This window comes from Meles meles, chromosome 1 (genome assembly GCF_922984935.1).
Source record: "Meles meles chromosome 1, mMelMel3.1 paternal haplotype, whole genome shotgun sequence".
NCBI lineage: Eukaryota > Metazoa > Chordata > Mammalia > Carnivora > Mustelidae > Meles > Meles meles.
Window position 1 is genome coordinate 53,596,189 of NC_060066.1, and position 27,597 is coordinate 53,623,785.

The 27,597-nt window shown below is 37.4% G+C and overlaps 1 protein-coding gene across 3 annotated transcripts in view; it reads left to right on the plus strand.

Moving 5' to 3' along the window:
• The window catches only part of IMPA1 (inositol monophosphatase 1), a 37,138-nt gene continuing 9,541 nt past the window's right edge, over positions 1-27,597 (plus strand). Inside the window, exons 1-8 of one of the 3 annotated variants that reach the window (XM_046024663.1) lie at positions 26-95; positions 399-665; positions 3,160-3,225; positions 3,602-3,735; positions 5,726-5,830; positions 7,557-7,602; positions 10,093-10,201; positions 11,922-12,030. In XM_046024663.1, coding sequence (XP_045880619.1) covers positions 3,163-3,225; positions 3,602-3,735; positions 5,726-5,830; positions 7,557-7,602; positions 10,093-10,201; positions 11,922-12,030 — 566 coding nt within the window. In that variant the 5' untranslated portion in view covers positions 26-95; positions 399-665; positions 3,160-3,162. Of the gene's footprint in view, positions 96-398; positions 666-3,159; positions 3,226-3,601; positions 3,736-5,725; positions 5,831-7,556; positions 7,603-10,092; positions 10,202-11,921; positions 12,031-27,597 lie in introns of all 3 variants that reach the window. The other 2 variants (XM_046024645.1, XM_046024654.1) reach the window with 2 other exon arrangements.

Sequence of the window (27,597 nt, forward strand, 5' to 3'; positions counted from 1 at the left end):
GGACTTCCTGTCGGGGAGACTTCTCGCTCTCTCAGGAAGAGCTCCGCGGCAGATCCCGCGGGCAGCTTAGTGGGTCTGACGGCCCCCAAGTTGAGGTAAGTGCTGCATTCCTGAGACTTCGTATCAGCCGTCGGGCTGTGTGGGTCCGAGCTGTGGCGTGGGTGCTGCAGGCAGCACTCCCCTCCCCCAGCCGAAGTGGGTGGGCGCGCAGGGACCCAGGCCGCAGGCGGCTGGGGGGTGGGGGCTTTATCCCTGCAGTGTTACCTTAGCCCCTTCCTCAGGGTGACAACGGGGAACAGGCCCCACGTCGTGTAGCGGTTTCGCCCACGGGTTCTCTCTGAACCCTTGTGGCAGCTGACGTAGAATAATTTTCTCTTTTTCATTTTACTGATTTCAAGGAAGCTCAGAGACCTGGCATGTTCCCAGGGTCTTGCAGTCCCAGTGCGAGCCCCTCACTTCCTGCTGTCTGCAGTCGCGCCGCTGGGGACAGGTGATAGGAAGGTCGCATGGTTCCCACTGTCAGGAAGGCTGTGGACAGAAACAGTTGGGAATGTTTCGGGCGTTTGTCTTTAAGAAAGTGAAGGTGAATAGAATATGCTCATTTCCATCAAGAGATAGGCTCCAAGTGGTTGTGAATATTAGGCACCTACACAAATGATCAAAAGGTAAGGAGGACATTCCTGAGTGTCCTAAGTGTGATGCACAGAGTTTATGGGCTCTTCCAGGCCAAGGCGTCCTCCCAGATTCTCACTGTGGGTTCCTTTCTTGGGACTGTCGTTCAAGCTCAGGACTCAGTGTTGCCTACTCAGATGGCTTACATAGTATTTATATCTGAAGGTCATTATCTCTTCTGTGAGCTCAGGATCCATAGTGCAGCTGCCAAATTGGCATCCTTTTGGCTTCACAAAGCCCCTCATCCTCTACCAGTTAAACTTTTGATCTCTCCACCTCCTACACAGATCTTCAAATTGACTCTTTTCTGTTACTCCTGGTTTCACTGAATGTCACTATTATCCATTCAGTTGCTAGAAGTGGGAAATCTGGGCATCACTGAACTCTTCTTCTCCTTCATACCCATATCCAAATTATTACTAAGTGCCCCCAACTTTACCTCCTAAAGCAAGTATCTCGCCATTCTCTAAACTTCTCTATAAACATCTCTCCCTCCACTCTCCCAGGTTTAAGCCAACCTTCAGGTCTCCTCTGGACTACTGCATCCTAAATCTAAATCTCCAATCCAGTGTCTACCCAGTACCCACTCTCCACTCTTCCCTCCACCCTCCAATCTGTTCTCTTAAATAGCCATGGTGAAATGATTCTTCATGGCTCTCAAATCAAAATGTTACCTTTAAGGCACTCCCTGGGATGATGCCTACTATCTCCCCAGTCTCATCCCTACCCCCTTCCCTTGATCTCTGAACTGTCAAACTTAGGCGTTTTAGTTACTCTTCACTTACCTGCACTTGAGTTAGTTAACGCCTATTCACTTGTCCTTCAGAGCTTGGTTTAATCATGTTGTCAGGGCAACCTTATCTGATACCTAAGGCCCAGTTAAAGCTCTGCTGTTAACATGGTTCTCTCACAGTATTTCTCCTACTTACGCTTTATTACATTTGCGATTTGCATGTAGTCTGATTTTTTTATTATTAATATCCGACTCCCCACTAGTGAGTAAGTGAATTGGGCCTGTTTTCCTCATTATGATGCAGTACACGGGGTATCACAGGTATTCAGCAAATAACTATCAAATGATTAAACAAATAATGAATTCCAGTTGGAGAATCCCTAGAAGAAGGGGTAGCTTTTGAAATGGGCATTGAAGAATTGGTAGGAGTTATATCAGTGCTGTTGCTGTTAGAAGGCAGAGATAGGAGAGGCTTGAGCAAAGTTTCTGGCAAGAAAGCAAATGCACTGTTCGGTTAATCTAGTTTTGTTAAGCCTAGAAGAGAAGAATGGAGTAAGAACGGAGGGGAGAAAAAAAGTTTGGAAACAATTCTTGAGCTACTCTAAGCAGTGACTTCTGTAACTTGAAAAGTGGCTTCCCTTTTACATTTAAAAAAAAATTAGGAAAAAAATAACCTACTAGCAGGAACAAACAGCTTACTGTTTCTGCCCTTTGCACTCTCCTCCTTTCCTCTCCTCTTTCCTACACTGTGAGCAACAGGGTAGGGAATTCTGAGTAGTCTTTAAGGTGAAACTGTCGGTTATTCTCAATTATAAAGGTGACAAAATTGGAGTTGCGTTATATTTTATTTATTTTTAAAGATTTTATTTGTTAGAGAGGGCAAGGGAGAGAGTACAAGCATGGAGAATGGCAGGCAGAGGGAGAAGCAGGCTCTCTTCCTGAGCAAGGAGGCTGATGCCGGACTGGATCACAGGACCCTGGGATCATGATGTGAGCTGAGTGCAGATGCTTAACCAACTGAGCCACCCAGGCATCCCTGGGGTTGCTTTATAAGTGATGCCACATTCTTCTGATCTCCTGAAGAGCTTCATTGTCCTAGGTTCCAATTTTAAAGTGTAGTCAAGCCAGTGGTGAGTTATTTTGATATTCTCTTCAGAAGTCAGTGGAAAGCTGGACAGTTCGGAGGAGAAAAATGTTACTTTTTTCTGGGAAATAAATTTATTATATTTTAGTCCTGGAATTTTCTTTTCCTCATGTTATAATAGAAAGATAGCCGACTTAAATACAAGAATTAAGTATATACCTTCTGTGCCTTTCTTTCAAAGCTTCTTTAATTTCGGCATTCCCAGTGTTCTTTTATTTTCACTTCATTCTCTACCCAAACATGCACCTATGTTTTAAAGTACTTATGAGTCATTTCTTGTTCATCCCCCAAACCAGTGTGTGTTGTTTGTTTGTTTTTTAACATGATGTTATGAGCACTTCGGGAAACACTTTTATAGAGTTTTTTTGTTATGTAAATGTTTCTACAATAGAAGTGGTTTAGGTAAGAGTATTTTTTAATGGACCTATGAGTGAATCTTGAAAAACATTGAACTCTAAGGCAATTATTACATTTGTGATTTTGTACACGTGTGATTGATTACCTGAATGAAAGTATTGTGCTAATTGAGATGTTTTTGTGAACTAACTTCTATAATTAAGACTTAAAGTTTTTTAATTGCTTTGTCTTGACTTGTGTTAAATCTGTTCAGAAGATGGCTGATCCTTGGCAGGAATGCATGGATTATGCAATAACCCTAGCAAGACAAGCTGGAGAGGTATGAACAGAAATCTTGTTAGCCGTAATGTGATGGATGTGTACAGCATGTGGTTGTCCTGTGAAATAAAACATGTATTTTGACTAATTTGCATTTGTTTTCATTTTACTAAACATTTTCAATGGAGTCAATACTCTGATTTTGTCGTTAAATCTTTCTAATGACAATTGTGAATCTAAAATAGGATGTGAGATTGTATGATTTTGTATCCAGGTCATAACCATTAAAAGTTTATTTTATATACATTTTGGTAAGACATTTTTAAGAACATCATTTCAGACAGAGTGAATGTTTTAAACCATTTCTATATTTTATCTTTTAGTTTGATTTAAAATGATTTATGCTTTTCTATTTGCTTATCAAAAAATCTTTTTAGGTGGTTCGTGAAGCCATAAAAGGTGAAATGAATGTCATGATTAAAAGTTCTCCAGCTGATTTGGTAACCGCTACTGACCAAAAAATTGAAAAAATGCTTATCTCTTCCATAAAAGAAAAGTATCCATCTCACAGGTATTTTTTATTTTAGTTTCACTTGATAAGTTGAAACTTAGGTTAGAGTCAATGTACTAGACAAATTTTGATTCTAGACACAGAAGTTGACTTTAACTTAAGCTGAAAAGGAATTTATTTGGAGTGTTGGGCAGCTCAGGAACCCTAGGGCATAGGCAGAAATCAGGAAGAAAGGCAGAGCTACAGGTGCCCCAGGAGCCATTGCTTCAGATGCCACTGGTGGTAGTCTCATGACTGCTGGTTTTGTATATCTTTACTTCATTATCTCAAGTTTGCAAATCCTAAGCAGGAAGGTCTTGCTGAACTCAGATTGTTTGCCCAAGATCAAGTGCCAGGAAGGAATAAACAGGAGGTATTTTGATTCCTTCATAGTAAGAGGAGTGTTTGGATGCTGAAAAGCTAATATGACAAACACCTGCTATAGGTATGATTTAGAAATTTTATTCTCTATATTGCAAACCCTTTTATGTGATAGAGGGATGGTAACCTCAACGAGTTTGAGAGAAACTAAGATCAGGGCTCCCTTACAGAAACCTATAGCAGAAACGTCATCATTTTAAAGTTTTAACATTGTCATTCTCTACTTTTTTTTAAAAGATTTATTTATTTTATAGAGAGTATGAGAGCATGTGGCGGGGGTGGGCAGAGGGAGAGGGAAGGAGAATCTCAAGCAGACTCCACTGAGCACAGAGCCTGATGCAGGGCTCGAGCTCACAAACCTGAGATCATAACCAGAGCTGAAATCAAGAGTTAGATGCTTAACCAACTGAGCCACCCAGGCACCCCTCATTCTTAATTTCTTGGTCATGCCATTATCTGTTTGGTATTTTAGCCATTGAGAAGAAAAAAATGTTTAAAGCTGTGGCTAAATATACTCCCTCTTAGTAAAAAGGTTTACAGCTAAGTGAAAAGGGGATAAAAGAGAATCATAAGGATTATAGGACAGTTAGGACAGTTCAGTATTGAGTAAAGGAAATAAAATAATGAATAAAAGAAATACAAAGAAAACCAGTGAACTCAGACATCATTTACAAGATTCACCTGAGATTTATTGCATAGCATGTTCTGGGAAGGCATGTAGACACAGTAATTTTGATGGGTAATTTGCTTTCTCACTGATTTAGTTAATGTTTTCTATATTGTCTGTTGCTGTATAGCTAATATACTCTGAATCCTAAAAACTTTGCAGTTTTAGACAACAAACACATTATCTCAGAGTTTTCTAGGGTCAGGAATATGGGAGTAGCTTGGCTGCATGGTTCTGGTCAGGGTCTCATAAAGTTATAGTCAAACTGCTGGTCAGAGCTGTAGCATTTCAAGCCTCAACTAGGGCTGAAGGATTCATGTATGTGATTGTTGGTGACTTCAGTCCCTCAAGGGTTTTCTGCTAGTAGCTCCCCTCATTTCCTCGCCATTTGGGCTTCTCCATGGAACAGCGCTTGATGTTGTGACAACTTCCCCTGGGGCAAGAAGGGGAAAGGGACAGAGGGAGAAATAGAGTAAAGATGGAAACCACAGTACCATTTTTGTGAACAAGTCTTCAGAGTTGCATATTGTAACTTCTGCTTTGACTGTTGGTTGGAAAAGTGTCACTCAGTTCAAATTCACACTCAAGGCAAGGGGTGTCAAGTTCTACCTCTTAAAGAGAAGAACATGAGAGAATTTGTAGAGTTATTGTTTTTAAAACCACCACATTTCCTTAGTAAGTTCTCATCTGCAACAAATGTGAGTGCATACTCACATGTGAGTGCCTTTACTTAACCCTGGTATTACATTTGAGAATCTGAGTTTTATTTTTCACATGACTTTGCTCTGGGGGAAATAAAGTTTTCTCACTTTATCAGTCTGAAGGAAGAAGGAACAACAATAGAAAAGTGGTGTATGGACTTTTGTTATGTATTAAAGTAGACTCTGAATCTAAGGACATATTTAGGTTTGAAAATTGCTGAATGCAGTGTGAAGATTTGGAATTTGTCATTCTTGCTTGTAGTTTCATTGGTGAGGAGTCTGTGGCAGCTGGGGAAAAAAGTGTCTTAACTGACGGCCCTACATGGATCATTGACCCTATTGACGGAACAACAAATTTTGTACATAGGTATGTTTTTAAAAAATGTTAATATTGTAATTACTGTTTGTATATTAACTAAATGGACCCAGATACTTTAGAGAATTATATAATTTGTAGAGTGAAATGGATCATGCAGAATTTTCATCAGATATGAAAGAGATGATGAAATATTCATGCTGTGGACTTAGGCAGTGAGGGGCCCTGTTCACCATTCTTTTTCTCACTTGTGGAGCCATATAGAAATGTAAGCAAGCAATATTGCTGCTTTGAGATTAAGGAACTAATGGAGTCAATTTTGGGGGTCATAGAGAGTGTTGTCTATATAGAGTGGGTTCAGTCCAGGAGAAGAAACTATTAAAAAGAGTGTGGGCTTTAGGATCAACAGACTTGGGCTTGATTTCAGATGCTTTTTTATAGGCTTTGTGACCTTAGGCAAGTTATTAATCTTTCTAAGCCTCTGTTGTTGTTTAATGTGTGAAATGGACATTTTAATGCTACCTTCCTTATAGAACTGTTTGTTCATGGGATTCAGTGAGTAATACTTTTATATAAGACCTTGTGTAGTGCCTGGGACAAAGTGAGTATGTAACTCAGTATATTAGCACTAAAAGAAAGCCCGAGGGATTTGCCAGTGACAGTTAAAATGGGTAGCCTAGTTTGTTGGGATTACACATAAATGTTATATTTGAAGTTGCTGTGTAGCTATACATATCTTTACTAGTACAGAATTGTTAAAGTCTGTAAAGCTAAGATCTACAATCTGTATGTGGAGTGTTAATGTGGAAAGATGCTCATGACATAACAAGATTCTAATACAGAGTGTATACTATGGTCCCATTTTTGTTAAAATGAAAATTATTAAATATTAAACTTTTTATTTTCAGTAGTTGAACACATTTTGTCTTATTTTGTTCATCTTGACTCTTGAGTCAAAAATTACAACGTATGTGTTCAAACTGTCATGCAGCCATAGCAATAGTTGTGGCTAACAGTTTACTTTTCACATGTGAAATTCCAAATTTGGTATTAAAGACAAGTAACAATTTGTTCTGTACAATTTGATATTTGTGTTTATAGGTCCTGACTATGGAAGAAATAACCAAAGGAAACAGATTTCTTAACCATGAACAATTAAAAATTTTTTTAATTTTGTATTTTTTGAAAAAAGTAGTTTACGGTTACTATATTTGTGGCATTTGACTTTCCAAAGATATAAAATGTTATGCAGTGCAAAGTGTCCCTCCACTTCTGGCCCCAGTTTCTCAGGACCAGTCTCTGGAGGTGGCCACTGTTATCTCTTTCTTGTGAATTCTTTCAAAGATGTTTCATGTCTGTAGAAACTAGAAGCATCTTGAATGTATGTATGTATATACATGTACCACCTGTCCCCATAGTCTCTGCATACTATACACACTGTTCTATGGGAGGATGGTTGAAACTATATGAAAAATTCTGTAGTCATTTACATTATTAAAAAACATCTTTATTGAAAGTAATTTTTAGGGACGCCTGGGTGGCTCAGTGGGTTAAAGCCTCTGCCTTCGGCTCAGGTCATGATCCCAGGATCCTGGGATCGAGCCCCACATCGGGCTCTCTGCTCCGCGGGGAGCCTGCTTCCTCCTCTCTCTCTGCCTGCCTCTCTGCCTAGTTGTGATTTCTCTCTGTCAAATAAATAAAATATTTAAAAAAAAAAAAAAGAAAGTAATTTTTATCTTGGTTAACTTGTATATATGTGTGTGTGTTTTTTTTTAAGATTTCCTTTTGTAGCTGTTTCAATTGGCTTCACTGTAAATAAAAAGGTATGCTGTTTAAATTTATAGTAAAATGCCTTGCTCTCATTTTCTAAGAAAGAGTACATAAATTTAGGTTTGTTTCTATATTCAATTTATATAGCTGCATTGTTTCAAAGTAAGCTGCATAACTGTTACAATTGGCATGATACTTTTTCCAGTAAAGAAAATTTAATGTCTGGGGCACCTGGGTGGCTCAGTGGGTTAAGCCTCTGCCTTCAGCGCAGGTCATGATCTCAGGTTCCTGGGATCAAGTCCCACATCGGGCTCTCTGCTCGGCGGGGGAGCCTGCTTCCTTCCCTCTCTCTCTCTCTGCTTGCCTCTCTGCCTACTTGTTTTCTCTCTCTGTCAAATAAATAACATTAAAAAAAAAACTTTAAAAAAAAAGAAAATTTAATGTCTGAGAAGCAATAATTAAAAGAAAAAATACAGACAACTGAAATACAATTCAGTATTTAATCACCATTATATATGTGATAGAGTCAGATGTGATAGGAGCTGATGTGTGATCTGAAATGCTAGATGGAAGCGGTGGGATTTGAGCTAGGAATGCCTTAACGTGTCTGTGAAGGAAGACTTTGAACGACCAGAAAGTGGTAGGGGCTAGAAGGTGGTTGGGAAATGCTGAGTATGTTCAGGAATCCAAATACTTGCTTTATCCGAAACCTAGTAGAATACAAGCTGTAGCTATTGCATTTCCTTGCTGTTTGGCTATTTGATTGATCCAACAATGAATGATGTTTACTAGTATCTGACATACCTGACTTCCAGGAGCTTGTGATGTATTTAATCAGTATGTATACAGGAGAGTTTAAAAATCTGTGAAAATAAAAACACATCTTAGGCACAGGGTTGCACTAATTATGAGAACTTCTGAAAGAAGCTAAAGGAGCCTTTACCCTATAATCAGCCTCGGGCTATGTGCTGTCCCTGCTATTGAACTAACTCACAGTTCATGCAGAAGTTAGATATGCAAACAGATAAATACATAGTGGAACTATGAAACAAATGCTGTGAGAACATGAAGAGGATGTATCCAGTTATGCCCAAGAGTGGTTTGGAAAAAATCTTCCTACCAGAAGGGATCTTTAGAGTTTGGTCATGTGAGTTGACTTTTAGAAAAGGAGGAATTTTTCAGATAAAGAAGAAACGGAGGAAAGTATTTTAATCAGAACAGCTTGGAGAAGAGCATGATGTGTGTAGGGAACGAGATGTTCTTTGTGAGTGAACTCTGAAAGTGGCAGGAACAGAAATGATGAGGCGAGTTAATTGTGGTTTTATTGTGAGGCACTGTGGCTTGTCTATGCCAGAACATTTATTTTTAAGCTGTAGAAAACCAGTAGAGGTTCTTCAAGTACTGGGTGACAGATAATTCTAGCAATGCAGAGATCACACCAGAGGGGCAGGGTGGGTGATTCTGAACTAAGATGGGGCAGTGAAAGTGGCTGAGGAAATGCCAAAACCAAAAAGTACTTTCACAATAAAATTTGAAGAAGACATTTGGGGAAGGAATGATGTGTGATCAGGTAATGAGTGATCTTTGACCTCTTTGGTTGAGGTTTCTGCAAGATTAATGGAAGCATAGGTTCTTCCCTGTGATAGTGGGGTTGTAGGTGGTACAGGCCACAGTTAAAGGTGGTAGTTGAATTTATGAACTGGAAAGAACAAACCTCTAAGAATATAGACAGCCAAGAAGGGGATGGAAGAAATGGAAGAGTGAACAAATCCTGACCTACACAACTTTTAAGGGTTGGACAGAGAACAAGGTCCTCAGAAAAAGTGACACAAAGACAGATTAGTGAAAGAGGTAGGACTACGTATACTGCCAGAAACATGGGAGTACTGGATTAAGTAATAAAGTATGGATGATGGTCAGCAGTCTCCAATATTTAGAGATGGCATTTGGTTAGTAGGAGTTCATGGGTAATCTCTTTCGGGGAAGTTTTAGAAGTGTGTATGATCAGGGCAGAAGCCAAATTGTAATTTTTGTTAAGAGGAGAATAAAAGAGGTGAAGTATAGACTACCCTTTAGGCAGTGAAGGGAAAAGGAGAAGATAACATCTTGAAAATTTTGTGGGGGAGGTAGAAATTTGGTGTGAAAGTATCAGAATGGAAATCTGAGAGAAGGAGGATCAGTTGGTAGAGGCGTATTTCAAAGACATTCGAGAGAGTTGGAATCAATATGGAAGGAAGATTCACCTTAGAAAGGTGATACTTAGATAGATACTTAGATAGGAAATACTTACCTATCTGAGGCAGGAGGGTGAGAAGTCAAGGTGGGTCCTCTTAACTTGAGAAATGGATGGGACAAGAGTCAAGGATTCAAGTCTGATGACCTCTTTCCTCTGTTTAAGTTGGGAATTAGCATTTTAAGTATCCCATAATAGTTATTTGAAAACATTCTCAGTATACAGATTTTTTTGTTACTGCCTTAAAAAAATATTGATTTAATGATGAAAAATACTCAGGTTTGATAAAGGAAACTTTTTCCTTCTGCAGATGGAATTTGGAGTGGTATACAGTTGCCTGGAGGATAAGATGTATACTGGCAGGAAAGGAAAGGGAGCCTTTTGTAATGGTCAAAAATTACAGGTTTCACAACAGGAAGGTAGGTTTATCCTCTAATTTTTGGTGTGGTTGATACTCTATACATGTTTTTCATTATTTATGAGTTAACCAATGGAGTTCTTCCGGTTTTTAACAGATTCATAAATTATGTGTTTTTTCCCTTTACATTTTTATTTCCACCACAGTTTTGAACGTGGTAGTGGAAGCAAGGAAGAAAGTATAGTCCAGCAAACACCACTCAGACTCACTGGCTTGGTAAATGCTGGGGATAGAAAGATGATAAGAATGGCTTCGTGCCCCTGTGAAGTTCATGGTTTATTGTTTCAGCCACTACATCTCAAATTCTTTGTCAAATTCCTCTGATCTGATGTCACCGGGACCAGTTGATAGACTGTAAATCTAGGGGGGAAAAGTCTATTAATGTTGGGAATCATTAAAAATGAGGTCTGTACATTTTTTATGATCTTGATGATTGGCATTTTGTCTTCTATGTGACAGCTCATTGAACTTTTGAGTCCCTTTTTTTCCATAAACTATGTCCAACATTTCCCACAGTTTGTACTTCAGATTCTTTTGAGTGCAGCAAGAACTTAAAGATACTTGCAAATCAGTCTAAGTTCAGATTTCCCCTACACTTTTATAATTTTTTTCCTCAGACACTTGAGAGCAGATTTTTAGTTCCTTTTCTTTTTATTGAACTCTAAGACCCTAAAGATTGGGACATATCCTAATTTTTAAGATAACATGTGAAAAACATGCATCTTATCAAAGTGCTGAGTGAAATAAGTCAAGCAGAGAGAGTCAATTATCATATGGTTCCATTTACTTGTGGGGCATGAGGAATAACACGGAGGACATGGGAGATGGAGAGGAGAAGTGAGTTGGGGGAAATCGGAGTGGGAGACAAACCATGAGAGACTGTGGACTCTGAGAAACAAACTGAGGGTTTTGGAGGGGAGAGGGATGCGGGGTTGGGTGAGCCTGGTGGTGAGTATTAAGGAGGCCTTATATTGCATGGAACACTGGGTGGGGTGCATAAACAATGAATCTTGGAACACTGAAAAAAAATTAAAATTGAAGCATTTCAAATGCAAAAAGAAAAAGTAATGTGTAGCTTTTGTAGAAACTAAACCTTTCCCTTTTTATAATTTTTTTGCATTTTATAGTTCTTAATTAGATTATCAGATTATTAGAAGAAACAGTAATTGTGAATATGTTCAGAACAAGCTGGTAAGCGTACACTGGTGGAAGGAGATGAAGTGTAGTGTAAGCTACACAGGGAGTCTCTTAGTTAAGAGTGTTGAGTGTGTTATGAGCTTTGATCATGTTGTTTCGAAGACAGAGTGGAAAGCATTGGGTAATCCCTCAGTTTAGTAAAGGGAGGTCAGCCACCATTCAGTTTAAACTTTTGTTTTATTTCAAACCTATATTTAAATTATTTATTTTGTAAATTCTTTTTAAATATTTAAGGTATTTGCTTAGTTCCCACTAAAGGTATCATGCATGCAAGCAAATTGGTTATATTTTGTATTTTGGGGGCATGATCAAAGAAGAAGACTCCTTGATTATGAAAACAACCACTTAAGGATAATAAATTTATCAGAATTTTAATACTTAAAGGCTTAGAATGAAAGAGATATGGTACAACTAGGACGAGGGATGAAAATGGTCCTCTTTTATTTTGAATTACAAGTATCACATTTTTAAATCAGAGTTCTTATTACTAAACTTTAGTGATTATTTAAAACATTTTCTTTTAGATATTACCAGATCACTTTTGGTGACAGAGTTTGGCTCTTCCAGAACACCAGAGACTGTAAGAATTGTTCTTTCTAATCTGGAAAAGCTTTTGTGCATTCCTATTCATGGGTAAGCTCTTTTCATTTCTTCCCTAAAGCTTCAGAGAATTTAACATTTTCAGAATAAATTTTCCATTAACAGGCTTGGGATCACTCCCATATTTATAATTTTGTAATATAATTTAAAAAACCTTTTTATTTGAGAACAATTTCAGACTTAACAAAATTTGCAGAAATAATGGGGAAAAAAAGGATACCCTTTACTCCGATTCACCTGTTGTTAACATTTTACTCCATTTGCTTTATCATCTCATCATTTCCTCTGTGTGTGTGTGTACATACATGAATGCGTGCATAAACAAATGCATATACACCTTTTTTCCTCTGGACTGTTTTAGGGTAAATTACATATATTATGGCTCTTTACTCCAAATACTTCAATTTATTTCCTGAGATTAGGGATTTTTTTTCATGACCACAATACAATTGTTGACTTTATAAATTTACATTTTATCTAATCTACCATCAATATTTAGTTTTGGCAGTTGACCTAACAGTGTCTTTTGTAGCATTTTCTTCTCCAGTGCAAGTCAGTGTACGGTTAAGCATGAATATAGTTGTCACATCTCTTCAGCCACTTTTGATCTGAATATTTCCACAGCCTAAGAAATTACCCACTTCCTCTCAGTTTTCAAATTATTTGCATAGAAGAATACAAGGTAGACTCTTATAATTTATTTCTGGTTTCTATCAATAGTTACTTCTCCCTTATTACTTGTTCTTTTTTATATTTGTGCTTTTTTCTTTTTGGAAATCTTAATTAAGTTACTTAGTGTTTTGTCATTTTTTTCCCCCTAGAGAACCAGGATTATGATTTATTAATCTGATATACAGTTTTTCTCCTCTCTGCCTTGAATTTATTTTTATTCTTTTTTTTTTTAAGATTTTTTTTATTTATTTGACAGATAGAGATCACAAGTAGGGAGAGAGGCAGGCAGAGAGAGAGAGAGAGGAGGAAGCAGGCTCCCTGCCAAGCAGAGAGCCCGATGCGGGGCTCGATCCCAGGACCCTGGGATCATGACCTGAGCCGAAAGCAGAGGCTTAACCCACTGAGCCACCCAGGCGCCCCGAATTTATTTTTATTCTTTAATTTTTTTATTAATATAAGTGTTTAAGCTATGAATTTTTATCTTACTGCTGTTTTAAATGTATCCCACAGATACTAATATGTAGGGTTTTCATTAATTATTTTTCAAAAAATCTGTAATTTCTATTTCCTCTTTTACCTGAGAGTTGTGTTCTTAAATTTACATAAGGAATATTTTTAAAATTTCATTTTTAATTTTAGTAGTTTTATTACAATGTAATGAATCTGCTGTTGAGCTTACTAATATTTTATTTGTGCCTAGTATATGATTAATTTTGGGGATGGTTCTGTACATACTAAAAAAAGTATATTCTCCATTATTAGGGTATAGTGTTTGATACATAGCCTAAAAAGGAACCTTGTTATGTTGTTTATTTTTTTGTCTACTTCACCTGTCTCATACATTGGTCTTAGTTTTTTGCTTGACTTTAGGAAAGGACGGCAAACATTTTATACTTTTACAAGTCACCCTTAGATTGTATGTGCTCATCCTCTATAGATTCCTTAAGAAGAGCACATGTGCATAAGACTCCATGAGTTCTAGCACATTCCGTACTGTTTTTTTTTTTTTTTTGGCTTTGAAACTTGAACAGCTTGGCTGGATATAATATCCTTAAGAAACAGTATGAACTAAATGTCTTGAAAATGCTATTTTACTGTTGCCTTGCTTTGTATGTTGCTTTTGAGAAATCCAGTGCCATTCTAATTTTCTTGGCTCTTAAATTCATATTTTGGGATGCCTGGGTGGCTCAGTTGGTTAAACGTCTGACTTTGGCTTAGGTCATGATCCCAGGGTCCTGGGATTCAGTCCCACATCAGGCTCCTTCCTCAGCAGAGAGCCTGCTTCTTCCTCTGCCTGCTGCTCCCCCTGCTTCTGTATGCTTGCTCACACGTGCTCTTTCTCTTTCTCCCTGACTAACAAATAAATCTTAAAAAAAAAAATTCATGTTTTACTTGGAGACTCTGAGAATTTTTTTTTTTTCTTTTAATCTTCCATGGCTAATAGCTTTACAAGGACAGATCTTGGAATTGCTCATTTTGGCAGAATTTCCTCCTTTAACATGTATATTCAGGTCTTTTTTCATCCAGGAGAATTTTTTTGAGGTATAGTTTTAAATACTAGTTCAGTTCTCATTTTCATTTTCTGTTCTGTTTTCATTTTCATCAGGGCACTAGTAGGAATGCTCAGTTTCCCTTGGGTCTTCTTTTTCAGCTACTTTCTCTCTAGCCCTTTTTATTTCTTTCCTGTATTGCTTTTCTTTATTGCCTTTGATTAGGTTTTTATTGGTATATGTTGTCCTTCAGGTACCTTATGATTGGGTTTTCATTCCTGATTTAATTTTGTCTCTCCCCTCCACCACCTTTTCTGGGTTCACTCATTTCTTGTTTTATTTCTTTATCCATATCCTCCCCTTGCAGTTTCTGCAGTAGTTTTTGTATTTCTCATTTAACACCCTCCCCTGCCCCCATATTTACCAATATTTATTTGAGGATATTTAATTCAGGTTGGATTGATTTCATTTTCAGTTTTTTACAGCTTCATTGTTGACTTTTTGGGGGAGACTGTATCAGGCAAAAAAAAAAAAAAAAATCCCAAATACTTTCATTAGCAAATATCTGATATTTTATAGTAGTTTTATGTGATTATGGTCTCCTTTTTTCTATTCTATTTTATGATCAGGGTTTCTGGTACCTGTTTTTGCGGTCAGTTCTGACCTTTTGTACAATTTCTTTCTGATAATATATTAAATTGTGGTGGGCAGTGAGGGTTGGCCTGTCTTATTTCTCCAATTTTAGTATATGTGCTGCCGAAGCGAGCACGGCCTGTCTTATTTCTCTTTCATTTCTGCAGGATCCTTATTTTTTCATGCCTAATTCTTTCTCTTCAATTCTTTGTCTAAAAGAGGTGCCACGTCTCTTCTCTCTCTCTCTCTCTCTCTCTTTTTTGCAATAAATTGACACATTATTTTAGTTTCAAGTATACAGCATAGTGATTTCATATTTGGATATATTGTGAAACGATCACCACCGAAAGTCTAGTTAACATTACCACATACAGATTTTTTCATCTTGTGGTGAGAACCTTTAAAATCTACTTTCTTAGCAACTTTCAAATATGCAATACAAAATTACTAACTGTGGTCACTGTGTAATATATCCCCATGACTTATTTTATAGCTGGAAATTTGTACCTTTGGATCCCCTTTACCCATTTTACCAACCCCCTCAACCTCACACCCATGGCACCCACCAATATGTTCTCTAAGAGCTAGGTTGTTTTTTTATCCTGTTTTGTTTTTAGATTGCACATGTATGTAGAATAACCAACCTTATGACTCTCCCCAAGAAGTATAGCTTCCTTGTGGCTGTGAGTTGAGGTTCTGCTTTTTTTCCCAGCCCCTTCCCTATAGCAGGACTATGAATTAGCAATCCTTACATGTTGTTCAGCATTTTTATGTTTGTCTCACTTTTTTAAATTAACGTATACTGTATTATTTGCCCCAGGGGTACAGGTCTGTGAACCATCAGGCTTACACATTTCACAGGATTCACCATAGCACATACCCTCCCTAGTGTCCATAGCCCAGCCACCCTATCCTACCTCCCCACCCCCAGCAACCCTCAGTTTGTTTTGTGTGATTAAGAGTCTTTTGTGGTATGTCTACCTCCTGACCCCATCTTGTTTCATTTTTGCCTTTCCTACCCCCCAAAACCTCCCACCCTTCCACTCAAATTCCTCATTTCAGTGAGATCATATGATATTTGTCTTTCTCTGATTGACTTCTTTCCCTCAGCATAATACCCTCTAGTTCCATCCATGTCATTGCAAATGGCAAGATTTCATTTCTTTTGATGGCTACATAGTATTTCATTGTATATATATATACCACATCTTCTTTATCCATTCATCTGTTGATGGACATCTAGGTTCTTTCCATAGTTTGGCTCTTGTGGACATTGCTGCTCTAAACATTTGGGTGCATGTGCCCCTTTGGATCACTATATTTGTATCTTTAGAGTAAATACCCAGTAGTGCAATTGCCGGGTCATAGGGTGGCACTATTTTCAACTTTTTGAGGAACCTCCATACTGTTTCCCAGAGTGGCTGCACCAGCCTGCATTCCCACCAACAGTATAGGAGGGTTCCCCTATCTCCGCATCCTCACCAACACCTGTCATTTCCTGACCAGTTAATTTTAGCCATTTTGACTGGTGTGAGGTGGTACCTCACTGTGGTTTTGATTTGTATTTCCCTGATGCCAAGTGATATGGAGCACTTTTTCATGTATCTGTTGGCCATTTGGATGTCGTCTTTGGAGAAATGTCTGTTCATATCTTCTGCCCATTTCTTTATTGGATTCTTTGTTCTTTAGGTGTTGAATTTGATAAGTTCTTTATAGATTTTGGATACCAGTCCTTTATCTGATATGTCATTTGCAAATATCTTCTCCCATTTTGTCAGTTGTCTTTTGGTTTTGTTGACTGTTTTCTTTGCTGTGCAAAAGCTTTTGATCTTGATGGAGTCCCAAAAGTTCATCTTTGCCCTTGCTTCCCTTGCCTTTGGCGATGTCTCTAGGAAGAAATTGCTGTGGCTGAGGTTGATGAGGTTGCTGCCTGTGTTCTTCTCAAGCATTTTGATGGATTCCTGTCTTACACTGAGGTCTTTCATCCATTTTGAGTCTATTTTTGTGTGTGATGTAAGGAAATGGTCCAGTTTCATTCTTCTGCATGTGGCTGTCCAATTTTCCCAACACCATTTGTTGAAGAGACTGTCTTTTTTCCATTAGACATTCTTTCCTGCTTTGTCGAAGATTAGTTGACCATAGAGTTGAGGGTCCATTTCTGGGCTCTCTATTCTGTTCCATTGATCTGTGTGTCTGTTTTGTGCCAATACCATACTGTCTTGATGATATCAGCTTTGTAATAGAGCTTGAAGTCTGGAATTGTGATGCCACCAACTTTGGCTTTTTTTTTTTTTTTTTCAACATTCCTCTGGCTATTTGGGGACTTTTCTGGTTCCATACAAATTTCAGTATTATTTGTTCCATTTCTTTGAAAGAAAGTTGATGGTCTTTTGATAGAGATTGCATTAAATGTGTAGATTGCACCAGGTAGCATAGACATTTTTCACAATATTTGTTCTTCCAATCCATGAGCATGGAACGTTTTTCCATTTCTTTGTGTCTTCCTCAATTTCTTTCATGTGTATTCTATCATTTTCTGATTACAGATCCTTTGCCTCTTTGGTTAGGTTTATTCCTAGGTATCTTATGGTTTTGGGTACACTTGTAAATGGGATTGACTCCTTAATTTCTCTTTCCTCTGTCTTGCTGTTGGTGTATAGAAATGCAACTGATTTCTGTGCTTTGATTTTATATCCTGACACTTCACTAAATTCCAGTCTGAGTTCTAGCAGCAGTTTTGGAGTGGAGTCTTTTGGGTTTTCCACATAGTATCGTATCATCTGCAAAGAGTGAGAGTTTGACTTCTTCTTTGCTGATTCAGATTTCTTTAATTTCTTTTTGTTGTCTGATTGCTGAGGCTAGGACTTCTAGTACTATGTTGAATAGCAGTGGTGATAGTGGACATCCCTGCCATGTTCTTGACCTTAGTGGAAAAGCTGTCAGGTTTTTCCCATTGAGAATGATATTTGCTGTGGGTTTTCATAGATGGCTTTGATGATATTGAGGTGTGTACATTCTATCCCTACACTTTGAAGAGTTTTGATCAAGAAAAAATGCTGTACTTTGTCAAATGCTTTTCAACATCTACTGAGAATATCATATGGTTCTTGTTCTTTCTTTCATTAATGTATTGTATCACATTGATTGATTTGTGGATGTTGAACCAACCTTGCAGCCCTGGAATAAATCCCACTTGGTCGTGGTGAATAATCCTTTTAATGTACTGTTGGATCCTATTGGCTAACATTTTGGTAAGAACTTTCACATCTGTGTTCATCAAGGATATTGATCATAATTCTCCTTTTTGATGGGGTCTGTCTGGTTTTGGGATCAAGGTAATGCTGGCCTCATAAAATGGGTTTGGAAGTTTTCCTTCTACTTCTATTTTTTGGAACAGTTTCAGGAGAATAGGTATTAATTCTTCTTTAAATGTTTGGTAGAATGCCCCTGGGAAGCCGACTGGCCCTGGGCTCTTGTCTCTTGGGAGATTTTTGATGACTGCTTCAATCTCCTTACTGGTTATGGGTCTGTTCAGGGTTTCTGTTTCTTCCTGGTTCTGTTTTGGTAGTTTATATGTCTCTGGGAATATATCCATTTCTTCCAGATTGTCGTATTTGCTGGTGTAGAGTTGCTCATAATATAATCTTATAGTTGTTGTATTTCTTTGGTGTTGGTTGTGATCTCTCCTCTTTCATTTGTGATTTTATTAATTTGGGTCCTTTCTCTTTTCTTTTTGATAAGTCTGGCCAGGGCTTTATCAATCTTTTAATTCTTTCAAAGAACCAGCTTCTAGTTTTGTTAATTTGTCCTACTGTTGTTTTGGTTTCTATTTCATTGGTTTCTGCTCTGATCTTTATTATTTCTCTTCTCCCACTAGGTTTAGGTTTTCTTTGCTCTTCTTTTTCCAGTTCCTTTAGGTGTAGGGTTAGGTTGTGTGTTTGAGACCTTTCTTGTTTCTTGAGAAAGGCTTACATCACTATATACTTTCCTCCCAGGACTGCCTTTGCTGTGTCCCAAAGATTTTGAACAGTTGTGTTGTTGTTTTTTGATTTTTTTTTTTTGAACAGTTGTGTTTTAATTTTCATTTGTTTCTATGAATTTTTTAAATTCTTATTTAATTTCCTGGTTGACCCCATTCCTTCTTTAGTAGGATACTCTTTTTAGCCTCCATGTATTTGAGTTCTTTGCAACTTTCTTCTTGTGATTAAGTTCTAGCTTCAGAGCATTGTGGTCTGACAATATGCAGGGAATGATCCCAATCCTCTGGTACTTGTTGAGACCTGATTTGTGATGCAGGATGTGATCTATTCTGGAGAATGTCCCATGTGCACTAGAGAAGAATGTGTATCCTGTTGCTTTGGGATGGAATGTTCTGAATATATCTGTGATGTCCATCTGGTCCAATGTGTCATTTAAAGCCTTTATTTCCTTGTTGATCTCTTGCTGAGATGATCTATCCATTTAAGTGAGGGGGGTTGTTAAAGTCCCCTATTACTGTATTATTGTTGATGTGTTTCTATGCTTTTGTTATTAAGTGGTTTATATAATTGATTGCTCCCATGTTAGGGACATAGATGTTTAAAATTGTTAGATCTTCTTGTTGGACAGACCCTTTAAGTATGATATAGTGTCCTTCCTCATCTCTTATTATAGTCCTTGGCTCAAAATCTAATTGATAATGATATAAGGATTGCCACTCCTGCTTTTTTTGATGTCCATTAGCATGGTAAATTGTTCTCTGCCCCCTCACTTTAAATCTGGAAGTGTCTTTGGTTCTAGGTGGCTCAGTCAGTTAAGCGTCTCTTTTTTTTTTTTTTTGGAAGTGTCTTTGGTTCTAAAATGAGTTTCTTACAGACAACATATTGATGGATCTTGTTTTTTTTTTATCCATTTTGATAACCAGTATCTTTTGATTGGGGCATTTAGCCCATTTACATTCAGGGTAACTATTGAAAGTTATGAATTTAGTGCCATTCTATTGCCTGTAAGGTGACTATTACTGTATATTGTTTCCTTTCCCTTCTGGTCTGTTACTTTTAGGCTCTCTCTTTGCTTAGAGGACCTCTTTCAATATTTCCAATATGTAGGGCTGGTTTGGTGTTTGCAAATTCTTTTAATTTTTGTTTGTCCTGGAAGCTTTTTATCTCTCCATTTTCAATCATAGCCTAGCTGGATATAGTATTCTTGGCTGTATGTTTTTCTCATTTAGTGCTCTAGATATATCATGCCAGCCCTTTCTGGCCTGCCAGGTCTCTGTGGATAGGTCTGCTGCCAGTGCAATATTTCTACTATTGTATGTTACAGACCTCTTGTCCTGAGCTGCTTTCAAAATTTTCTCTTTGCCACTGAGATGTGTAAGTTTTACTATTAGATGAAGGGGTGTGGACCTATTTTATTGATTTTGAGGGGGATTCTCTGTGCCTCCTGGATTTTGATGCTTGTTCCCTTCACCAAATTAGGGAAATTCTCTGCTATAATTTGTGCCAATATACCTTCTGCCCCTCTCTCTATTCTTCTTCTGGGATCCCAATTATTCTAATATTGTTTTATCTTATAGTATCACTTATCTCTCAAATTCTCCCCTCATGGTCCAGTAGTTATCTCTCTTTTTCTCAGCTTCTTTATTTTCCATCATTTGGTCTTCTATATCACTAATTCTCTCTTCTGCTTCGCTTATCCTAGTAGTCAAGCCTCCATTTTTTATTGCTCCTCTTTAATAGCTTTTTTTATTTCAACTTGGTTAGGTTTTAGGTCTTTTATTTCTCCAGAAAGGGATTTTGTTTCTCCAGAAGGGGATTCTCTAGTGTCTTCCATGCTTTTTTTGAGCCCAGCTAGCACCCTGATAATTGTTATTCTGAACTCTGGTTCACATCTTACTAATGTCCATATTGATTAGGTCAGTCACCGTTAGTACTTCCTCTTGTTCTTTTTTTTGAGGTGAGTTTTTTACTGTCATTTTACCCAGATAAGAATAGATGAATAAGAGGACAAAATACTAAAAGGGTAGCAATGACCCAAGAAAAATGTACACTAACCCAATTGGAGGAGACCCAAACTGGGGGGTGAAGAAAGGGGAAAAAAAAAAAAGATTAGGCTGGTGAGTAGAACAGAGCCACCACTTGATTTTGGGTGTATATTGGTCTGTTAGAAGAGATTTTAAAGAAAGAAAAACATATATATATATATATATATATATGTATGTATATATATATATGTATATATATATACATACAAAAATAAGGGTAAACATGGTAAGGGGTTAGAATATGACTGTAAAGATGAAAATTCAAAATGATTCTGAAAAAGGAATTGATAAGAAGTTGGTTGGAAAAAGAAAAAAAAGAGAGAATGTGATCAGGCTGGAGACTAGAACAAAGCCATGTGCTAGATTTAGGGTATATTTTAATCTATTAGAAGAAATTGTATTCCAAAATTTTAAAGAAAAAAAACCCTATATGTATACAAAAAATAAGGTTAAATACAATGAAGGGAGAGGATATGACTACAACAATGAAAATTTTAAAAGATTTTTTTAAAAAGGTATTGATAAGATACAATAGTTAAAAAACGTATAAATAGGAAAAAGGAAAAGTTAAAAAAGTAGAATAAGAAAAAAATAAAATTTACAAAAGTTAACTTTTTGAAAGACTAAAGGATCATGGGGGAAAAGCCATGAATTCTATGTGTTGTTTTCCCCTAGCTCTGGAGTTCTGCAGTTCTCGTTAATCAGTAAACTTGGTCTTGGATGGATGTTCTTGCTGCTCTTCTGATGGAGGGGCCTTTTGCAGTGATTCTCAAATATCTTTGCCTGAGGTGGAATTACACCGCCCTTGCCAGGGGCTGGGCTAAGTAATCTGCTTGGGTTTGCTCTCGGGAGCTTTTGTTCCCTGAACGCTTTCCATAGAGCTCTGGAGGACGGGAGTGAGGATGGTGGCCTCCCAATCTCCAGCCTGTAGAAGCCGAGAGCTTGGGGCCTCCCTCCTCAGTGCACCCTCAGAGAAAAGCAGTCAGTCCCTCCCATCTCCCTGGTCTCTGGCCATACTCTGTGCTCATCCCGCCTGTGACTGTTTCTGTCTCTGGTGCATGGTCCCGTTTGGACTTTCCAAACCCAGCAGCTTCCTGCAGTGAGTTCCCGTGCCGCTCCTCCCAGAGGAGGAAGGAGGGGGTCTTTCTGGATATGCCACTTGTAGGGTCCCTACTGGAAGAGCAGTGGCTTGACTGTGCCCTGGATCTCAGATTAAGGTAACCCCAAGCTGAGATTGTACTCCTCAGCTCCATCTCTGTAGCCGGCTTTCCTGCTCTGATACCTGGGAGCTCTGCCACACTCAGGCACCCCTGGTCTTTCTGTGACCCTGCGGGTCCTGAAACCACACTGTCCCTGCAAGGGCTCTACCCCCTGCTTAGCCTCTGGAGTGGCGTCCCTCAGTGGAGCAGACTTTTAAAAGTTTCAATTTTGTGCTCTGCTGCTCTCTCACTTGCCAGGAGCCGGCCTTCCCCCCCCCATAGTCTATCTTCCTGTTGCTTCGGATTCACTTCTCCGCATGTCCTACCGTCTGGAAAGTAGTCAAATTTCTGTTCCTAGAATTGCTGCTCTTCTGCTATCTCCTGTTAAGTTCGTAGGTGTTCAGAATGGTTTGATAACTATCTAGCTGAGCTCCTGGGACCTTATGATATTTCAGTCTCCCACTCCTCCGTCATCTTGCTTCCTCTCCTCACTTTCTCTTTCTTAAGGTAGCTTTGTCTATGTTCCCTCTGGCTTTTCTTCTCCCTTCTCCCCCTTGTGACGGAGTCTTTTCTGCCTCCCTCCCCAACTGTGTATCCTCACGCTTGCAGTGCTCTATTAGGATTTTTCTGTTTTTCCCACTAATTACAGAGAATTTATGTTTTCTAGTTCCTAGAATTGCTGAAGGAATGGTTCCTGTAGGTTTTATTTGTGCTCATTGATTTTATTTTTATTTTGGGGGGAAGATAATAGTGAGTTTTAAATCAGAATGCCACTGCTATGTTCCAAACCTCAGAGTCCTTCTATAGTGGAAATTTTGTAGATGAAGAAATTAAAAGCAAATATTAAACAGGTATATATACATTTGTCCTTAAAAGAGAAACTAGGGTTTTGAGGTTCTTAAATTTAGTGTAGTTAATGTGTATGTTAAGTAGAATCCCCCTGACCTTTATTATGGTTGTTTTCATGAAGAAAAATAGAGAGGGGCGCCTGGGTAACTCAGTGGGTTAAGTCCTCTGCCTTCGGCTCAGGTCATGATCCCAGGGTCCTGGGATCGAACCCCTTATCGGGCTCTCTGCTCAGTGGGGAGCCTGCTTCCTCCTCTCTCTCTCTCTGCCTGCTTGTGATCTCTGACTGTCAAATAAATAAAATCTTAAAAAAAAAAAAAAGAAAGAAAGAAAGAAAAATAGAGAAAAATAATAACCACAGATTTGGGGGATTTTATTTCACTACCAATTTTGCCTACCTTTTGCCTTCTGAAAATATTGACTTAAAAGACTCTTAGAACTGACCAAAGAACATCTGATAATCCAGACTTATTTGTAGATGACTTGACTGAGGTTCAGAGAGGTAAAGTGACAGTCTGAGATCACACAGATGTGACTAGAACCCTGGCTTCCAGACCATTTCTCTTTCTCCAACATTAGACTTTCATTTTAGGAGTCAGGACATTACATGTACAGTTTAGCCTCATACAAATAGTCATTCTAGGCTGTAGATCTGTGATCTGTTTTGTAATAAGTAAAAAAAGTTCCTGACAAGAAGGTATAGGACTTAGGGGTGCCTGGCTGGTTCAGTCTAGAGCATGCAATTCTTGTTCTTGGGGTTATGAGTTCAAGCCCCACATTGGGCATGGGGCCTACTTAAAAAGAAGAAGAAAAGAAGGTATATAATGTCCCAGAATGATGTCTTTGAGGAAAGAGCAATATGATTAAAAAAGCCTATAGCTACAGCACTATTTTAAAGCAAGGACTTTAACTGTGGGCAATAAAATGGTTATGTTGTTCATAAGAGAGCTATAAGTGCTTTATAACTTTAACCTTTTCTACTTCCATGGTCTGAAGTAAAAAGTAAACAGTGCCCTTTTATTTTTGTATTTTCTTAAAGGTAGAACAAGGAAAATATTGCCAAGAAGTGCTGACTTACTGATTTCTTTCTGTGATCTTTTGCATTCTGCTGATTGAGTTTTTCAGTGTGAATTTGAAAGGGTTATTTACACATACACATGAAACTAAAGAGAGTTATAATTTGAATGAATGTCTTAAACAAGTAGGAACAGTCTAATAAGTTCCTAACTAGTAAATGATATTTGTGTAGCAAAGTTAAATCATTACAGGTCTATTTCCTTTAGTTTAATTTTTAGGGACTTATTTAGGTGAATGCACATCCATTTGCTTCTGTAATGTCTTCTGGCATCATGGTTTAGGGAATAATTTCATCTTAAATATAGCCTTTGAGGACCTTTCAGATGTTAGGCACTCTCCTAGGGGCTTTGCATGTATTTATTATAACCATTAACAACAGTGTCCAGAGTAAGTTGGTATCCCCATTTTGATGACAAGAAAAGTAAAACTTGAAGAGGAAACTTTCTCAAGATTACAGTTTTAAGCAGCTAAGTAGGGGTGCAAACTCAAATCTCTGTGATACCAAAGATAGTCCTTTTTTACTTTATGCCATATAATTGTCTAGAAGGATCAGACTAAGATAGGATTCAGAACACATTTGTAAAATATATACCACAGTCTTGATTATTTGATAAGTAAGTACTCTCTGGCAATATTTGTCCATAAAAGAATATGTTCTTTTCTGACTATCAGGCCCCTTGCCTGAGAGCCCGTGATATTTATTAGATATTTATTAGAAATGAACAGAAACATTGCCAGTAGGTAACAGTATTGTTCTTCCAGTCTACAGTTCTGTCTCTGAATAGAAATACCAAGGGGTCATTTATGAAAGAGCTTGATATTTGCTTTCTAGGACATGAGCTATGAACTATCACATATCCCATGAGAAACAGGGGAAATTCCATATGCCATTCTTTATATAAACTATCAAAAGCCACTAAAGTTCATTTGGTTTTATGTATTTGAAAAGCAGTCAAGTGTCTGTTTAACATTTGTTACTAGTTCTTTCTTAAATTTGACATGCAGTAAGAAATAGGCAGGAGAGCATATTTGAAATCAAAGGCATCACATAATTTGAATCTTTTTAAAAAAATTGATTTGGTGTAAACGTGTCTCATTTTTAACTGTATTTTGGTGGAGTCTTTAGGGTGTTCTATGTATAGTATCTGGGCAGCTGCCAGTAGTGACAGTTTTACTTCTTCGTTACCAATTTGGATTCCTTTTATTCCTTTATCTTGTGTGATTGTTACAACTAGGACTCCTAGTATGTTGAAGAAAAGTGATGGGAGTGGACATCCTTGTCTTGTTACTGCTCTTAGAGGAAAAGCTATCAGTCAGTATTTTACCATTGAGTATAATGTTAGCTGTGGGTTTTTCATATATAGCCTTTATTATGCTGAGCTATGTTCCCTGTAAACCAACTTTGCTGAGGGTTTTTAACATAAACAGGTGTTGAAATTCGTCACACTTTTCTGCATCTAGTGGGATGATCATGTGATTTTTACTATTCATTTTGTTGATGTGGTGTATGATACTGATTTGTGACTATTAAACTATCCCTACATCTTTGGAATAAATCCCACTTGATCATGGTGAATGATCATTTTAATGTGTTGTTGAACTTGGCTTGCTAATATTTTGTTGAGGATTTTGCATCTGTGTTCATCAGAGATACTAACCTGTAGTTTTCTTCTTTGTAGTGTCTTTGGTTTTGGTGTCAGAGTAATGCTGGCCTCAGAGAATTAATTTGGGAGCTTTCCTTCTTATATTTTCTTGGAGAATAGTTTGAGAAGAATATGTATTCTTTATTTTTTTATTTTTTAAAATTTATTTTAGTATTAACTCTTCCTTAAATGTTTGGTACAATTCACCTGTGAATCCATCTGGTCCTAGACTGTTGTTTGCTGGGAGTTTGATTACTGATTTAGTTTCACTGCTAGCAGTTAGTTTGTTCAAATTTTCTATTTCTTCTGATTCAGGTGTGGACGTTTATATGTTTCTAGGAATTTATTCATTTCTTCTAGGTTGCCCAATATAATTTTCATAATATTCTTATAACCCTTTGCATTTCTGTGCTATCAGTTGTTATTTATCCTCCTTCACTTCTGATTCAGTCCTTTCTCTTTTTTTTTTGTTGCTGAATCTGGCTAAAGGCTTATCAGCTTTGTCTTTTCAGAGAACCAGTTCCTAGTTTCACTGACATTTTCTTTTTTTCTTTCTTTCTTTTTTTAAGTCTCTATTTCTGCTCAAGCCTTACTATTTCCTTCTATTAGCTTTGGGCTTTGTTCTTTTTATAGATCTCTTAGATGTAAGGCTAGGTGTTTGAGATTTTTCTTGTTTCTGATTTAGGCTTGTATTGATACAAACTTCCCTCTTAGAACTGCTTTTTGCTGCATCTCAAAGATTTTGGACAGTTGTATTTTCTTTTATCTCCATAGATTTTATTCCCTCTTTGATTTTTTTTTTTTTTGGTTGGCCCATTGATTGTCTACTAGCATGTTGTTTAGCCTCTGTGTATTTGTGTTCTTTCTCAATTTCCTCTTGTAATTGATTTCTAGTGTTATACTGTTGTGGTCAGAAAAGATGCTTGATAGGATTTCAGTCTTGCAGATTTTACTGAGATACGTTTTATGGCTTAACATGTGATCTGTTCTGGAGAATGTTCTGTGCGCGCTTGAAAAGAACATATATATTCTGCTGTTTTCAGGTAGAATGTTGTATATATATCTGTTAGGTCCATTGGTCTAATGTGTTGTTCAAAGATACTGTTTCCTGTTGATTTTGTCTCTGGATGGTCTTACACTGATGTAAGTGTTGTGTTAAAGCCACCTACCATTATTGTCAGTTTCTCCCTTTATGCCTGTTAGTAGTTGCTTTATATATTTGGTTGTCCAATGTTGGGTGCATAGACATTTACAATTGTTATATCCTTTTTTTAGAATGTTCCCTTTATCATTATATAATGCCGTTCTTAGACTTTAAAACAGAGACTGTAACAAAAGACAGTTTTGTGTGATCTAAATATTGCTACCTTGGCTTTTTGTTTCACTGCTGTTTGCATGGAATCTTCTTCCATCCATTAAGTGTATACATGTCCTTAGGTCTAAAGTAAGCCTCTTATAGGCACCAAATGGATAGGTCTCTCTCTTTTTTCTTTTTTTAAATCTTTTCGGTCACCCTGTATCTTTTGATTATAGCATTTTGTCCTTTTACCTTTAAAGTAATTATTCATAGGTATGTTCTTACTGCCATTTTGTGACTTACTTTCTGGTTGTTTTTCTCCATTCCTTCTCTTATTCTCTTCCCTTGTGGTTTGATGGCTTTTTGGTGTTATACTTTTAATTCCTATCTCCTTTTTTGTGTGTGTTTATCTATTATAAGTTTTTGATTCGCAGTTACCATTAGGATAATATATAACATCTTATGGTTATAGCAGTCTATATTAAGTTGAGGGTCACTTAAGTTCAAACAGATTCTAAAAGCACTAAATATTTACTCCCCACCCACATTTTATGAATGTTATATTTTATATAATTTTATTTTGTGTATCCTTGATTCATTATTGTATGTATAATTCATTTTACTGCTTTTGTGTTTTCTTCTCCATACTGGTTTTTTAAGAGATTTGCCTACCTTTATTATTTATTTGTATTTATTCATGAAATTTCTTCTTTTCATA